Source organism: Strix aluco, chromosome 4 (genome assembly GCF_031877795.1).
Source record: "Strix aluco isolate bStrAlu1 chromosome 4, bStrAlu1.hap1, whole genome shotgun sequence".
Classification (NCBI taxonomy): domain Eukaryota; kingdom Metazoa; phylum Chordata; class Aves; order Strigiformes; family Strigidae; genus Strix; species Strix aluco.
In genome coordinates, this window is record NC_133934.1 from 78509767 (window position 1) to 78527534 (window position 17768).

The 17768-nt window shown below is 41.2% G+C and overlaps 1 protein-coding gene across 5 annotated transcripts; it reads left to right on the forward strand.

Moving 5' to 3' along the window:
• Positions 1-1991: 1991 nt before the first annotated feature.
• On the forward strand, positions 1992-13660 carry ELMOD2 (ELMO domain containing 2). Of its 5 annotated transcripts, XR_012623198.1 has the most exons (10): positions 2168-2234; positions 2529-2676; positions 3419-3447; positions 4796-4890; positions 5691-5820; positions 6767-6900; positions 7518-7586; positions 8754-8887; positions 9308-10868; positions 11406-13660. XR_012623198.1 is itself a non-coding variant. In XM_074823705.1 (9 exons), the coding sequence occupies exons 2-9, from the start codon at positions 2532-2534 to the stop codon at positions 9463-9465; spliced, it is 894 nt and encodes a 297-aa protein (XP_074679806.1). In that variant the 5' UTR covers positions 1992-2066; positions 2529-2531; the 3' UTR covers positions 9466-13660. The 5 variants fall into 5 exon arrangements, 4 of the variants coding, with proteins under 4 accessions (XP_074679806.1, XP_074679804.1, XP_074679808.1 ...); XM_074823705.1 differs by lacking the exon at positions 2168-2234 and adding an exon at positions 1992-2066 and having other exon boundaries at positions 9308-13660; XM_074823703.1 differs by having other exon boundaries at positions 9308-13660.
• The last annotated feature ends 4108 nt before the right edge of the window (positions 13661-17768 follow it).

Consider the following 17768-nt stretch of genomic DNA (forward strand, 5'->3'; position numbering starts at 1 on the left):
CCTCATATTTTTTGAGAGTAGGAATTGGATGAGCAAATAATTGAAATTCATGTATCAACAATTCCCCCGCATGAAACTCTGCACCCCTATCAGTGCAAAAATCCAAAGGGAGGATGCCAAAAGTGTTGGTCCACCCTCTGAAATTGTCTGTGGTACACCAGGCTACCAGACCTGCTGTGTGGCTTTTGATTCTGTGTAAAAGGTACTTCAATTTCCTCATATTAAAAAATGTATCAGAATCTGGTCAAGCAAGTCTGTCAGCTCCCTTTCAACCCTCCAAATTTAGCATACAATTTAGAGGAAAAGGAATTCCTTCTGCTGTCCTCAAAGGAACTGTTCCACCCGTGTTTACTGAAATAATCATTAATTATAACACAATGGAAGTACTGATCGGAACGAAATGGAACACTTGGGCTGAACCTCCGTTCAACAGTGGCAAAACAGGATCTAGGGCAAAGCACCCCGCCTTAAAAGCATCAAGCCCAACTAAATTCATAGCATCTTTCTGATTAGCGTTGCCTTCAGCTACAGCGGAGGCAAGAACAAGTCTTCGAGCACAGTTTGGTAAACACTTCAACAGGCACAAGCGACCCCAGGCTTTGCAACGCATCACAACCGAGCTGTAGGTGTTAACTGTCACCTCAGGAGGCACCCTGTCCCCTGGGACACCCCACCAGGAGCCAAAGCCTCTGGGCTCTGGGGGCAGGAGGCGGTTTAGCCTGAGCATCAAGCCCGCAAGCCAGCCTGAGACTGCCCTCCGCTTGCCCTTCGCCCGGAGCCAGGGTGTTAATGTAAATTCAGTCTCAAAAGAACCCCCTAAGACTTAGTTAGAAGTTTTAGAAGGCAGGCATTCTTTATTGCAGCGCTGGATGCACAGGGGATCACTCCACCTAACGTGCATCCCGCAAGACAGAAGCACGCTCATTATATACAATAAAAGAAATGAATATTCATGTAATTTTTGAGACGTACACACCTATTTCCAGAGGATCTAATGCATATATTAATACATTGCTCGAGTACTAAAATTTGGGTGTCTCTGAGGAGCTTCCATGGGGGTTTTCGGTGGTCTGGGGTGGTCCCTAGTGGTTGTTGAAGAGGTGTCTTAGTGTCCTTCCCATGAAGTTTTTTTCACATAAGGCCTCATCTTGCCATAGCGCTGAGGGATCTGGTGGAGTTGAGAAGGCTCAGTGTGAGGTTAATGGTTGGACTGGAGGATCTTCAAGGGATTTTCCAACCTAGATGATTCAGTGATTGTCTTGGCTCATGGCTCTGTCTGTAAAGTTTCTCAGCTTTCTCATTTTGACTAACACATGTGTCTGTTGGTTTCTCTGCCCTCCCCAGGATGTTCCCATCACAGAATTACAGAATCATCTAGGTTGGAAAGGACCTTGAAGATCATCCAGTCCAACCATTAACCTAACACTGACAGTTCCCAACTACACCATATCCCTCAGTGCTGTGTCAACCTGACTCTTAAACACCTCCAGGGATGGGGACTCCACCACTGCCCTGGGCAGCCCATTCCAACACCCAACAACCCCTTCTGGAAAGAAATACTTCCTAACATCCAGTCTAAACCTCCCCTGGCGCAACTTGAGGCCATTCCCTCTTGTCCTATCATTTGTTACTTGGTTCAAGAGACTCATCCCCAGCTCTCTGCAACCTCCTTTCAGGCAGTTGTAGAGGGCGATGAGGTCTCCCCTCAGCCTCCTCTTCTCCAGACTAACCCCCCCCCAGTTCCCTCAGCCGCTCCCCATCAGACCTGTGCTCCAGACCCTGCACCAGCTTCGTTGCCCTTCTCTGGACACACTCGAGTAATTCAATGTCCTTTTTGGAGTGAGGGGCCCATCACAGTTGCAAAAGTGCTGTCCTTGGGCGCATTCCTGTCGGAGGCCCCGGACAGCAGTTAGCACCAACTGCTTGCAGGCATCAGCGAGCAGGCACCAAGGGAAGGGACAGCCGCTTGCAGAGGGAAGGCGGCTACGCCTGCCCGCGGCGCGCGGCGGCCCTGCCCGCGGCGGCCCTCCTCTCCCGGCGGAGCAGGCCGAGGCCCCGCCGCCAAGGTGAGGGAGAGGAGCGGGCGGCACGGCCAGCAACAGCGGCCGGGACTGGGAAGGACCCTCCTCCCACCCGGCGCTTCCGCCGCCGCCATCACTTCCAGGTCGGGGAAGGCGGCGGCTTCCGGCGGGAGGATGCGGGGGGCGGCCGGGCGCCCTTAGGTCGCCGTCAGGGTGGGCGCGGGGCGCTGCCGGGGCAGGTGCCCGCTCCCCTCAGCCGCGGGGCCGGGCCGGGCCTTCCCCCTGCAGCTCGCGCTGGCGGGGGGCGCGGACCCACAACAGCCCGTGAGGGCGGCGCGGGGCTGAGCGGGGCCCGGCCTGAGGGTGATGGGCGGGGTGTGGGGTGTGTGTGTGTGTGTGAGGGCGGGAGCTGCCCCCCAGTGATGGCGGCCGGGGGTGTCGGGGCGGGGGGAGGCTGGGGGCTGCCGTCCCCCCACCTCCCGCTAACGCGGGGCTTTCTTCCCGTAGAAGATGTTGGTGTACTTCTGGGGGTTCCTGTACAGCAACTACTTTCGGTTTTGGCTGAAGTGGATCTTGAGGCTGCTGACGCGGAAATGCGAATTGCAGCGGGTCTTTGACGGCTCGGGGGCAGGGGCGCGGCGGACGCTGAGCATAGGTAATGTGGGAAACTAGCTGGAAAAACAAAGAGCTGGACACCAGGACCCGGCCGGGGGCAGCCCCTAGATCGTGTGTGCACTGTTCCCTCCCGGCCATGCTGGGAGATTTTTAAATCGGAATGGCAGGTCCAGTTTCCTTGCCCGCTTGCATAAGCTAATTCCGGTTAGCTTCAAAAAGAGAACCAGAAATCTTAAGGTTTTTTTCACCAGAGTCCTTCCATTACGTTGTGTTGGTTTTTACCTTCCCGTTATTACCAGAACAGTCGTGAATGCGTTTTTCTGGGGAAGGGAGGAAGGGTGCTTGATGCAGAATTTTGATCTGAAATTGTAATTTAAGAAACTGCACAGTTTTTGCCGTTTTAACAGTAGCTTGAGTAAGTGAATTTTCTTCCTTATTCTTTGGTAACAAAAACATTTCTAAGAATGGAAAAACATCAAGACATATTTTTGTCTCAACATCTTTTCAACTTTGTCTTTATTTTTGTCCATATAATTGATCGATGTTTTAAAAAAAATAAATTTTCAGCGTTTTACTCGAGGATTATAAAAAAAAATCAATGTAAATTAAGACTTTCAGTTACCTGATACCTGTTGATAATAAGATTGAGTAATTCTTGATTAATTGCATGTATTAAAGGGGCGCAAAACTTTATAATACATGCCACAAGAACACCTACTGTCAATTATTTAAAACAATTCAGCTCAATGTAACTGTGACTTTTACTTTTTTTTGTATTTCAGAACATTCACTGGAATCGTCAAAGAATAAGGTAAAAGATACTAGAGATTAAGCTGTAATAAAACCTTCTTTCAGTGACAGATCCCAGGAAAGATCACACGCATTTACTTTTTGAGGGCGGAGGGAAGTAGAGGAATAAAAGGCGGAGAGGAGAGAACAGCACTTGGGGTTCTGTATGCTAGGGTTGGTCAGGGCTTCTCAAAAGTAACCCTCACATCCCTTCAAATGTTTGTTTCCATCTCTCTGGAAGGTTACCTGCTCTTTAGCAAGTCATCTCTCAGAGCTTCTGCTCTGGGAGAGGGTCAGTTCTCTGTCACAACAATCTCTTTTGCTGTTTTTGTAGAAACAAGAAGCGTGATATAGATAAAACACGGGTAAAACAATGAAATGTAGTGTATACAGTAGTGTCTTGAATTGTGGAAAAAAACGTAATGCAGGTTTGCAGGCAGACATCTGACAAGCTCATTCCAATTTTCCTGTAGCAGTTGAACCTAAGCTAACAGTTCAAACCCTTGAGTTTGTATATCTTGAGCAAAACTTTTCCTCTTTAGACAGGTGACTGTATTCCCCCTTTTTCTACACGGTCACTGCAATGGGATGTTGAGAGAGAATTAGTGACTGCAACAAGCATCTTTGTTGCAGTAGAGCACAGTAGGGGCGTGTCTTTTAGCATCTCTTAAATCATTATATCAAATTTATTGATGTTCAGTTTTAAAAGAGTTAACCTTTTGCTTTACTGAAATGGAGCTGCTTTGGTGTCAACATGAATTGTACTAAAGAATGCGCTGTGACCATAAAAAGTTCAGAAGACCAAGTTAAATTGTTGTGAAGTGATTTTAGGTAGGCAGTGTGTAATTATCATTACTATCATTTGCCCTTTACTCTAGAAAACTGCAGAATAGCAGTATCTTACATTAAGTCATTCATAAGTATATTCATCACAGCATTGAAACCTCAACTTTGTCCGTTCACAGTCTCCTAATTCAGAAGCATTATTTCCTTATTGAAGTTTTATCACTTTTGCTCCTCGAGAGCTGTGTTTTTCAGTTGGATTAGGAAGAACATGTTTCAATTCAGCATTTTAACACAAACAGGAACCTAGACTAAGCAACTCTCAAGCTTTTTATTTATTCTTTTTGAGACTCCTTGTGTAAACATTGTTGCTTACAGTCTGACAAAGTTACAAATTATGCTTTTATGTAATTAATGCAGAGCTTTTATATGTGATTTGACCCCGTTTATTGTAAAAATTTGCAATAAATTGACTTTTATAGTAAAGAGTACGTACGTGACAGGTGTACAGAAGCTGAGAAATAAGAATGAAGTGATGATAGATTTCTGCATTCCTACTGAAGTCTTTTACTGTGTTAACTGCCTAGGTTTTAAGAAATGCTGTACATGCCGAGGAAGCTGAAGTGGAGAAGTGTGTTAGAGATGTAATGAAAGAAAAGAAAATTGAACAGAAGGATACAGGGTATGTTTGGAACCCGGACATAAGTTCTTCACGGCAGATAATTCTGACTTCTTGGTGTGTTCTCACAGTTGCTTAATCTGATACAATATTTGGGCCATTCAGCAGAAATCTTTAGAATGAAATAGGAAAATAAGGTATGGTTATGTCCTCTTCAGTTCTAGAAGGTAAATTGCATGGATTTGGGATAACTGCATCTCTATCTTGCAAGTCCCTTCTGTTACGCTTTATTTCTAAGTCATACGATTATCACCTAGGTTGATTACATGAACTATGTAATCGCTTAGATATATTTGAGATATATAGTGATGTCTGATTAATGTTGGCATTCATCTGCATAAGTAATTATGAGCGATTGAGAGGAAAAATCATGAACTGTCAAAATTTGAAAGTTTAATGAAATGCTTCTTTGAAGCTATAAGTATTTCTGACAAAGTTTCACTTTAAGACTTGCAAAAAGTTTGGAGGTAGGTGAAGGTACAGGGGTCAGGACGATATATGGAGTTCTCTTGTGTCATCACAGATTTTAGCTAAGTTTTTTTTTTTCTTCCATAATTTAAGCAAATAGGGCCTGACTGCAGCACTGGAATTGTCTAGAGTTTCTTTAAGTAGAAATACGATCCATGTAGCAGTAAGGTTACCCAATATGCTTAGTTTGAAAGATAAGCATAAAGCACTTCCTATAATTCTAGCGTTTACATTGCATTAACATAAGAAAGGTCTTATCTGGTAGTTCAAGCAAGAGTTTAAGGCTAACTACACCTCTTTAATAGCTTCTGTGTGGTGTTTTGTTATTATTTCAGGTTTAAGACAAATCTGCATATAACCTTACTGCAGATATCAGGTTATAAAAGACTTTATTTGAATGTGGAAAATCTGAGGAAGGTCCCGTATGATTCGGATAACGAAGAACATGAGGAACAGTTAATCGAGGTGAAAATAATCTTTTAAATACAAAAGCTTGTTTGTTTTTTTTTTTCTCCTCCCAAGTCCAACAGCTTGAATGAACTTAATTTATTGGTAGTATTCTTACCAGCTGGCCTACTTAAAGCTCTTTTCTACTTGTGAACTGCTAAGCCATTACAGAAGAGACACATTAAAATACAACATCAAAGCAAAACAAATTAGTAAACTAGAGTTACTTGCACTGAGATTATTTTGTGTGAAAACAGATAAAACAACACATAAATAGCAAAATAATTTTGTAATGTGTCACTGAAGGACCGTAACTAAAAAGATATTTAACTTTATGCACGTCTTAAATTTTTAAACCAATAATTACTAAATAAGACACTAGTGTTTTCTTATTACTGCATCCCAGTCAGTGTCAAAGAGAATAGTTTAATGCTGGAAGGCAAAACCTATCAGTAATGTATTTTGGGTAACAATAAATAATAGCAAGCAAATAACATAATAGTGCTTGAGGCTTTTTTAAATAGCTTCTACTGTGCAAATATATTAGCATGTCATTTTCTTAGCATTTCGTAAGTATCTCAACCTGCTATGCAAGTCCCAACATTGCTGTGTTAAGTAAGTGTTTGTTGAGAATTCGTATTTCAGTTTATAGCTGTCCTATCAGAAAATGACACATAAATTAATTTTTGAAGTGAAATGAGTCCTTGTTCCTTTAGTATGGATACAGTGGCTTTGTCCGTGAAGGAAAATTATTGCATTTAATGTTAAATGTAATCATTTTCATAATTGCTGAAATAAGCGATTGTAGTACGACTATAGATTGCCACTAACAGAAAAAGAACATCATGCAGATTGTATCCTATTCCTTGGTGAATGGTTTCTAACCTGCAGCAGCAAGTGTTCTGAATTTTGTGACTTGGAATACTTTAGCAGCTGTGCATAACATGGAAGCATATTTGTGCAGCTTTGGAATTTGCTGATGCCTCATGAGAACCTGAAGGCCAGAATCACCAAGCAGTGGTGTGACATTGGCTTCCAAGGTGATGACCCCAAAACAGACTTCAGAGGAATGGGCCTGCTGGGGTTAGTGAATCTGGTGTAAGTGAAACGTAGTATTTCATTTCGGTTGTAGCTGATTTTCAATATCTGTGTATTTTTTTAGTTAATTGCTATTTCTAATAAAGTCTGAACAGAAGCAAGTAGAAACGGTGGCTTCTGTAAAGTGAAAAAACGGTATTTTCTAAATAAGTCAACATTTCTAGCAGCTGCACATCTGTAAATGCGTGGTTGGATAGAGGCCAACAAGCGAGGGGGGGAACAGAAAGTTGCCCACGACACCTTATTTTTTTTGTTGTCGTGTGATAGATTTGATAGGTTATACCTTAGAAAGTAACTTGTCAAAAGCTTTTAAAATTCCTGAATTACTGTAATGAAAAATAAACAGGTTTGTGTAACTTTGCTAAGCTAATTTGTAAACTTGGGTGAACTTCATATTTGATGTTCAGATCACAATGATTATTTTTTTTCAACAGTATTAGTTCACACTGAATATAATTTAATTTGCTACTTTTTCCTTGGTTTTCATTTTGTGCCATTTTCCAGTACAGAGTAGTAGTCAGCTTTAGTTTAAAGCTACACATTTTGATGTTGAACTCATTGGTATTTTTTTTAGATGACCTTAAAAAGTAACAGAAGATCCTGTTTTACCCTGACAGGTATTTTAGTAAGCATTACACCGACGAAGCTCGTCAGATCCTTTCTCGTTCAAATCACCCAAAGCTGGGGTAAGTCACTCTGGCTTTTTCTGACATGTTCTGTGTAAGAGCTCATGTGAAGACTGCCAAGTACGTGTGCTGAAGATAAAGGGGAAAATATTTGTGGTTTTTTTCCGTTAAAGGATGGAAAAAGGGCTGAAGTAGAAAGGTGTGAGAAACCAAACAGAAATCAATTTCAGGCTGGGAATTATGTGCAGCTCTTTTTTCAGAATAGACTTGTTGGGACAGAAACATTGCAAAATATTGACTGTGGTTAACACAGTGAACACCTTTAACGCCATAGTTAACTTTATTTGTAATAGACAAGATTTACAAATTAAAACTTACTTTTCGCCTTCTTACTGATCCTGTGTTGGGATGGTATAGATTCTCTTAAGGTCCCTTTTCTGCTAGGTTTCTGTTCTGTAATAAGTATATACAAATAGATGTTTTGCTGTTGTTTAACTTCATTTTTGAAAACTTTGCATATCAAAACATTTAGCTCATGTGAAATATACTCTAAAACCAGTCAGATACAGAGGAAAGCTGGGAAACCTGTGTGGATCATCTGATCCATCTAGTCCCCAGTTAACCACCTAACAAGAATGGGAGCCTTTCATGACTTCAATGGTAAATAATATTACCTTGTGCAACTAGGTCATGAATAGGATATCTGAGACATTTAGATCAATTAAATACCCATATCATTGACACAAATTAATCCTTTTTTTCCCGCCCCCAGAAACACCTGTTTTAACAGCCCTTTAAGAATTCCTATTGCAGTGCTTTCTATACCATGCAACATAAAAAGAGATTTTTTTTCAGTTTGAGGAACAGGTTGAGATGGCTGTTCCATTTATACTGTAACAACGTTTTTTTTATGTCTGATTTTTAATTCCAGCAGACTTAATGATTTCAGATGAGCAAATTGAGGTCAATGTGGATTAGCCTTACCATGTCATTATTGCCTATACTATTTGCCGTACTGTTGTATAGAAAACGGGCGTTTTTAAATAACTTTTGCATGGTTGGATGCGCCAGAGATCAGAAGGAGTGGTCTGTAGGCCAGAGTCAGCTTGACAACAAGTACTGTAGGAAAAATTGACTCTTACAGTTACCCTGATGCAGACTGTTACAGGGAGGCTTTTAAGTCCCTCCATCTGTGAGGTAAAATGTGACCTATGATTGGTGTTGCAGATATTCTTATGCAATAGTTGGAATCAATCTGACAGAAATGGCATACAGCTTACTTAAGAATGGTGCTTTAAAGTCTCATCTGTACAACATGGTCTCTGGATTGCCACAGATGGAACACTTCCATCAGTTTTACTGTAAGTATCTGTAGCTTCTTTAGTACAGACTACTGGGGGAGGCCTACAATGTAGAGCTTAGGTTTTTTGGAGTGTGTTTCCACCCTTTTCTCATTAGCCAGAGCAAGCTGTTTACCTTCTGGAACACGTATTGGAAATGCACCTGATGCTTAAACATTGTGCTACACAAATGTACATTTAAGGGATAAGTTTGGGTGCCTCTCTGTATATTAGAGACTGCAGTCTGAAAACTCAGTATTTGCAGAATTTTTTTATTTTATTCATTATTACAGTGTCTAAAAGCTTGCTGTTTACCAGGATGGGACAGTTGCTATTTTAAGGGATTGAACAGAGTCTAAAGGATCATTCTAGGTCTAGCTAGATCAAAGCAGAAAATTGTGGAGGTCATTTTTGCAGATCTGTATTTTATTTTCTTCACAGGTTATCTGGTTTATGAGTTTGACAAATTCTGGTTTGAAGAAGAACCAGAAAGCATTATGCACTTCAACCAGTACAGAGAGAAATTCCATGAAAAAATTAAGGGACTTCTGCTGGATTGTGATGTGATACTAACCTTACAAAACACAAAGAAACCTTAATTCCTCTGCAGTCTATGAGGTTCTGCATAAAAAAATGGAATTATGCATTTGGATGGAAGCTTTGCGTGTTTCACCAAAAACTGTTTAACGATGGAACTTTTTTTTTTTTTACATTTAAAAAAAAATAATCAAAATCCAGTTAAGAAAGCTTGGACAATCAACCTCTGTTTACAGGTCTTTATATGCTATTCTCCAAAGGACAGCTTTTTAAAAACAAAAACCAACCCACAAATCTCTGAGAGCCTCTGGATAGCTTGCTTTCACAATTTCTTTTATGATTTCTTGGTGCAGGAACATGAAGCAGGTATCCATGCCGCATCATGTTTTCCATGAATAGGTTTGACTGTTAATTGTCTTTTAAAACCTTTTTAGTCAAAATTACTCTGGTTTTAGATTTTTTTTGTGTTCTTGTTGTGTACATGTAGTCAGTCGTTCACTCATCAATTTTAAATTTCTCTGTAATGAAGAGGTCCACGAAGGGGATGTATTAGTCGCTTATGATTTTGGTGAAGAGGCTTAATCCATCAACATACTGACATACTTACTAGAAATTTCTTCTGGTTAAGGAAGTTCTTTTTATCTGTGGATTTGTACCAGCAAATTCCTATGCTTGGAAAAAGCTTGCAAGCAAACAAAAAGAACCACAGATCTTCAGTGTGAGGATCAGATTCTCAGACTAAAGCTACTCCTTTTAAAAATATTCCTACTGTAAAAATTCTTGATACTTTCTAATCTGACTTCAGCTGCTTCGGCTGCTTGGCTTTGTGTCTGTTGTCAGCCCTTTCTTTTAGCAGCTAATGGGGTATTCTCAGTGGGAAATACAAGAGAGTTAATTTAGCCCTTTTACAAAGTTTACTCATTACTTTACTGCAGCTGCAGTCCCTATTTTGTGAAAATAAATTCACACCTGAGTACAAGTCTCTAACAAAGATGTATTTTCCATGGAAAGGATGTAACTGTGACATGTTCCTTAGTCTTGGCATCCTCAGACAATCTAGTCAATAGGACTTCACATCTATATTGTGACTAATTATTGCTTAAAGCAACTTTAAACAGATCTGGTATGACCGTCACTTCATTTTCTAAAACCTACTATGAAATAAGTGCCTTCTGCTTTATTCAATCAGTGTTTTATTTTGGTTCTGTAACCAGATCATAGCCTTAGAAGCTTGAGTTATTTGGGAAAGACTCTTTCAGTATATACCTAAATAACACACAGTGGCACAAAATTTGTATGCCGATAGAAGCTTTCATGCCTTTTTTTTTTTTTTTAATCATCTCAGGTGAATTAGTTAACTTCTAGTCAGTGACTAATCATTAAGAGATTCCTCAAGAATACAAATATTGAACACAAGAAGGAAAAAAAGACAACCCCCTTTTTGTAATGAGTGATGTTACACTACGTAAGTATTAAATGTATTATTATAATATGTAATACTACATCTCCTAATCAAAACCCAGCTGGACATGGTCGTGGGCCGTCTACTTTAGGTGCCCCTGCTTTGGGTAGGGCGTTGGACTATGTGATCTCCAGAGGTGCCTTCCCACCTCAGTAATTCTAGGAGCCTGTACTGTGTAACTAGTGACTTCTTGCACCCAGTTGCTCCCGATCCCTTAAGGTTGGTGATCTCTTATTTGTGGGAAGGCTCCCGATCAGGGTAGGCAGTATATATGTAGGAGGTAATGCAGTTCTGTTTTCTTTTTATGACACCTTACATATAGACGAGAGTTGAACAGCTCTCAAGTTTAACGTGCAGGGTGGAGAAGGGTTCATCTCATCTGTGTTGGCTTGGTGCTACTCAAAAAAAAAAAAAGTCACGTGAAGATGCTTGTAGGGAGAGTATTTATGGTAATGCCACAGCTTGTAAGCTGAACAGCTAAACTGACTAGATTAGGTACAAAACTGACCACAGGAAGCCTAGTTCTTTTGCTACTCCCAGGTACTTGGGCCCTGCAATTCTCACCACTGAAAAAAACTGAGATGCTGTGGAGAGTGTTCTGGGATGCAGGTCCTGCGGTGGAGCTCTGTTTCTCTGACCCTTGTAGATACTGGACATCCCTAAAATCTGAGGAAAGAAGTGGAAAGCGGACCCTCCCAGTGGCTGAGAGGTTAGTTCTCCATTACTTTCTAGCCCCAGATTCTGTCACGTTTGTCTTCCTTCATTAGTAATTTTTGCTATTGCTTGTACATCTCCTTTGCAAGCAACATCAGACCGACTTTCTGAATTTCAGAAGTGACCCCAGTATGTTTAGCAGCAGCAGGAAAGGAGATCCCATTCTTTATTTTCATCTACTGCTTGCTAGCAAGTAACAAAACTGCTCAAGCCATCACTCTCAAACACTCCCCTGTGCTAAGAGTCTGCCACCTTTCATTTTTTTGGCAACAGTTGCAAAAATAATGTACACCCCCTTGTCTTTCCAGCCTTGAAACTTTCACTCGGCTCCTTGTTCACTAGGAGACTGACATTTAATTACTGCTGAGGCTTTTAAAGCCCAGCCATCAAGTTTGACATTTGCTATCACACACCTAAGCTGTTTTAGTGTAGAATGCAGATTGAGCCCGATGAGAGATGCATCTTTGGTTTTTTCTTTTCTTAAAAATCAAAGTGTGAGCTGGGAGTAAACTGGCAGCATACAAGGGAAGAAAGTAAACCCAACCATCATCAGATGAGCGAGATATATGGGAATACATTAGTTTGCATGTAGTAATTAAGGTGAATGTTTACGTTAGGCTCCAATGCACCGTCCCAGTAAACAGTTAGAATTTGCATGTGGTTTTGTACAACCAAGTAGCCCAGTCCTTCTGTCTAGGAGTCACTCACTATATGTAGACTAGTACTGGGTGTCCCCGTTTTGCACCAGTGGTAGGCTAATTGTATTGTGGTGGTAGCTAGAAAATAGATGGGAAAAGGTAAAAGTGTTTAGGGAAGGGAAGAGCAGTGTTTTTCTCGTCAGCGGTATTTTATACTAACTGTTGTAGGGTGACAATCCTTAAAGGTTACGGAAGATTCAAAATGGAGGTAGGCCACCTTTCTGCAAGTTGATATAATCAATTTGTTTAGTATCAGAATTTGTTGCTCATGGTTTGTTCTAAGAGTCTTAAAACCTTGGTACATTCTCCTGTTATTTATTAACTGTCATGTTTTAAAGTATGTATTATCTTATTAGAATTTGCAAGTACTGTTAGTTTTCTAACTTGCTGCCTCTTTAAAGCATTCACTATGTGAAACCTTATATGCAATAGTAATTTTAGAAGAAAAATCTAAAACTGAAGACAAGGTGGTTCTCTAAATTTTTTTGTTGTTCCTGTAGCAACTGTTTAACAAACTACCTCCGCTTCTGTTGTTCAGTGTATGCTTGAAATATGGTGCCATGAACAAATTAATCTGAAGATAAGTAGAAGCTTACCACAAGCAGAAATAAAATCTAGTCTTTCAGTAAGTAAATGCATTGCTTCATAAGTAACCAACTTGATCAGAAAGCGATTTGAAGACAGTGCTACTTAGGAAGCAAGAAACTGAAAATGTTTCTAAACTGGTTGTGCTTCTGTCATCTGATAGAGCAGAGTAAAGAATAGGGCATTTTGTCCTAAAGGACAACAGGAAAAGGGGCCAATATAAGCACCTCAGATAAATAGTTTTGTGTTCTCACTCTTTGAAAAACAAAACAACAAAAAAAACCCCAAAAAATTAAAAACACACAGAGAAAGCCCCAGGCATTTGTTTTCTAGATTTTCCATCCTGGTTTAAATAACAAACAGTTTACAAAAAAAAAAAAAAAAATTGGTTAGCCTTGTTTTAAGAATTATCATGATGAAAAAGTTTGTGTTTAGTTAGGTGGGAGTTCAGCAGTCGGAATTCTTGAAAATACTGTTAGTGAGTGTGTGGTAAAGATGTAACCTGTTGTTTCTTTCTATCATACTTGTTTTGTGTTGCTGTAGTACAATGGTGATCAATCTCTGGACTGATGTTTCTTGTGCCAGTCTGTATATTGTCTTTCTCTAGAGAAGGAAAAAAACCCAGCCCCAAGACAGCTTGTGGGCAGTTCCTTCTTATCACACTGTGCTTAGACAGCTGCGTATTAATAGAAATTTCTGTTTACCACAGTATAAAAGCAATAATGTAAACTGTGATGTCCGTGTGATAGAAAAAGATGTTTACATATGGTAGCAAATAAAGAACGAGTTATTCCAAAATATTGCCAACATTAGTGTGTTATGACCTGCTAGAAAACATAACAATTTCCAGTTAGCCACATGCACTGTGATATGAGAGAAAGCTTTATCCTAGCTTCTGTTTTGGGGGGGTTTCTGTTTGGTTTTGTTTTTCTCTCCAGCTCCAAGAACTTATTTAGAGGTCTCTATGGTTCTCATGTTCTCATGCCATGGAAAGGGATTATTAGGAAATAATGCTGCAGCACAAACTGTTGAAATGGCAGGCAGCAGAACATCTGTGTGTATTGAAGCCGAGCTGGCAAACGCAACAGCTGGAACAAAGGCTAGCGGGCTCACATACATCTTCTAGGATCTAAATCACCATCCAGGATATGCACACCTTAAATCAAACACCAGAAGAAAGGAGTAAGTCAGATTTAAATCTGTGAGACCCATACAAAAACTGTTTGCTTTTAACTCTCAGGATCAGTCGGATACCACAGAAGAACATGCAAGTCCACTTGAAATCTTACATCTGTTGTAACAGGAAGTGGTGCAACGGGAAAGTCCGAGTTCGACACACATGATGGATTTGTGTATTACGGCCTTTCACACTCCCTCGCTCCCCCCACCTTCGTCAACCTGATGTTCCTGACCCTGGTCACGGCTCCCCTGCGCTGCCCAGACCAACGGCGTTAGGCTTCCGCATCGCTGCCGAGGGGCTTCTCCAGCCATCACCTCACTTTGTTCTATACCTGACCCCAACGGTGGCTGCAGCCCATTTTTCAAATTGTTTTGGGCCGTACCCCAGAACGTAGACCTCACTTCCTTGATATATAGCATATATGAAAAGCATCTTGGGTAGGAAGGAGGCAGAGAGTAGTTGTGCTGAGTTTCTTTAGCCAGAGTGCTACATTGCTCTCTTTAGTGATGGACCAGAATTTTGATTATGGAACTTCGGAGAATATCACACAGGTAGGCTGCCATACTCTGCTGTACGTGGTAGAGATTTATTATTGCTATGTTGCAGTTGCTCTTGAAATCCTCACTTTAAAAGAAGCTCTGTTTTAAGCTACAAAAACCCCTAAAACACACCACAACACAAAAACCCAACCAAAAGCCAAAAAAACGCAACAAGGATTTTGTTTGAAGGACCTGCAAGTTAACTCCTGGAGTTAACTTGAAGTGCAGGTGTTTTTGTTCAGGAGAGCAAAACTCCAGGAACAAAACAGAGAGTTGGAGAACTCTGGAGAACTTTTCTGAAGAAAGAGAAACCCTGATACGTTTTAATGTCTTCTATTTATTTAACCAAGAAATATTTTTACCTCTGTATCTTTCACCATGCCTTCATCTCCATACAAGCTATGTTCAATAATTGACTTGGTTTTTCAGTTCTATTTGTATCTCTCAGGTAGCCTTTGTTTCTTCTCCTGAATTTTGGAGACCAAATGCTTCTATTAATGTACCGAAGGGCCACTCTGTGAGGACTAGATCTCACCTGGAGCAATTTTTATTTCTTCAGAAGCACAGAACAGGCCCCTGCACTCTAGAAACATCGCACTTCTCCAAACCCCAAATGTCAAGTCGGTCAGTTATGCAAATACCAGTTATTTTAGAAAACAGGATGAGGAAGCAGCTATTGAGGGAATTTAAATTGAGATACTGAGTACTGCAGAAGAGAACCAGTTAAATTATCTTCTGATGTGACATACTTTGAAATGTTATCTGCTGCTATTTATTAGGAGTGTCTTGTACTGCAGTTAAGACTGACTTTCTGTAGTTCATCCCTTATATTCTGAGCACTGAAAAGCTCACACAGCGATGCTGCCGATACCAGCATGTGTCACACATTTCTATTATTAGCCATATTCCAATGTAATGTTCACTGCCACAGTTTTGTTCTAATTATTTGCTGTTGGGCTAATTTATATTTTCACTGTTGAATAAATCAGCATTTTAAATGAGCATTAAAAGTCACAATTGCTGCTTCAAGTACATGATATTTGACTCAAGACTATCTTCTAGTGGAAAGAAATAGAAATAGCAGAAATGTTTTCTTCCCCCCAGAGGATAAGGCTCAGCAATAGACACAGCTGCTTCACGTTCATTCTTGCTACAGCATTACGGCGCATACCCAAACTGACGAGCTCTACTCACGGACCGGCCTTCTCCCACCACATCAGGGTGTCGATGCGGGGGTCCGAAGGCGAGCCCCGGGCCCTGGCACCTCCTGCTCCAGCTAAGCCAAAGGCCAGGGCGCTGAGGCACGCTCCACCATAGGCTGAGCTAACCTACCAACCTGTACACCATTCCTCAGAGTTTTCTCATTTTTCTCCAGATGTTTTAGTCTAAGCCTGACTAGTCCATTTTTTTTTTACAAAACAAAGATACAACAGCATCAAGTGTTGAATACAGTCAATACTTCATTTCTGATAAAAGGCATCTTCTAGCTACAGCATACCTCGTTATTACTGAGTTGCCAAGAACTGGAACAGCCGAGAGATGATGGTTAAGTCACTCACAGGGATGCCAGAACTTTGGAGAGCAACAGCCCTGGAACTCACCAACGTGCACACAACCCAGACTGGTGGGGACTCGGTGAGCCGTGCTCCCCACCCATAACACACTGCTGTGGCCACAGCTGCCTTCGCTGACCTGTCGCTTTTCCACTTGGGCAGGTCGTTGGCTTATGGTGCTTATGCACAGGCTTTGTTTTGTTGCCCTAAGTATCCTGATGGAACACAAACTCTCTTCCTGTTGGTCTTTGTATCGTGGCTACTGTTCAGAGACTCAATCACCACAGTTTCAAAATGCTGCTGCAAGATTAAAGATGAGTAACGAAGACCTTGGGACAGGAGGGATCCCGAAGCTTGGAGTACCCAGCGGAGGAACCAGACCGGGCTGCGCAGCTTTCCAAGCAAAAGCACCATCTCTTTGCTTGACCAACTGCTTTAAGGCTATTCCCTTTCTCTCCCACACCCCCTCTTACATACCACACCACATATACCATACCAGCCTTTGCCATCTTAATTTATGGCACACCAGACACGTAACATCTACTATAGCAGAGGCTCCAGCATCACTATTTAAGAACCCCTTAAGTGCTTTTCTCTTTACAACAGTTTTTATGACAGATTTTCAGTAGGTTTAATACATCACGTTAGAAGCTTTCTGTCTGCTTGCCCAAAACTTGTGCAACACAAACCTTTACAAGCCTCAAAACGCAACTCTCAGCTCTAACACCACAAATTCAGGAGCTGTAAGATGCTACAACAAAGGGAGTACCATTGAACTTCCATATGCTATCAGCATCTGAGTAAGGTGAAAGACAGATTAGAAGAAAATTTGAGAAGAATGTTTGTTTATGACTTTTTTTTTTTTTAATAGAGAAAGCTCTATAGAATAATTTCCCACTCCTCCATCATTTCCCTGGCAGGCAGGCAGCACCCTGTTCCCACCTGGCTCCTACTAAGCTAGAAAAGCAGCTTGTGTCAGTGTCCAGTCACAGATTTCAGCTCTGAAGAGGAACAAGATCTCTATTTTTTTTTCCCCTGGCTGTGAGCCCTAAGTAAACTCTACATTTCACAGATTAAAGAGACTCTGTCAAAGCATACAAAGCACAAGACACTTCTAAAGCCATACTGATTTGCCTGGGTAGCATGCCTACATATAGATAAGACTTCAAAAATATTCACTCATGTTTTCTCAAAGGTTTCGCATCACTGTACGCTGGTCAGTTGAACTCCTCCATAGCTTTCCTCTCATCAACTCCCATCCAGCTACTAAAGAACAGGTCACAGCAGATCTTGTCATCAAATAAGCAACTGCCAGGTGGCCATTTGGTGTGGCCCTAATCAGGTGAGCAGCCTCGCCCAAAGAAATCTGGAGAAAATCAGCTCATCTGGGTGCTACCTACAGCAAAGCCATTCTTAAAGATGACCTGGCTTACACTTCGGAGCTTTGCTGACATGATCAGGAAGGTAAGGAAGGCTACCGGAGCAAAACAAAAAGTTGCCTTGAAAACAGCTCCTGTTTACACCAGAGATCTGTTTGTGGATGCCTCTTCTTGTTACAAAAGTTGTAACAGCAAAATAATTTTCATGATAGGTTGTACCCCCAGGCCTGGGGGTGGGGTGTGGAGCAAAGCTGG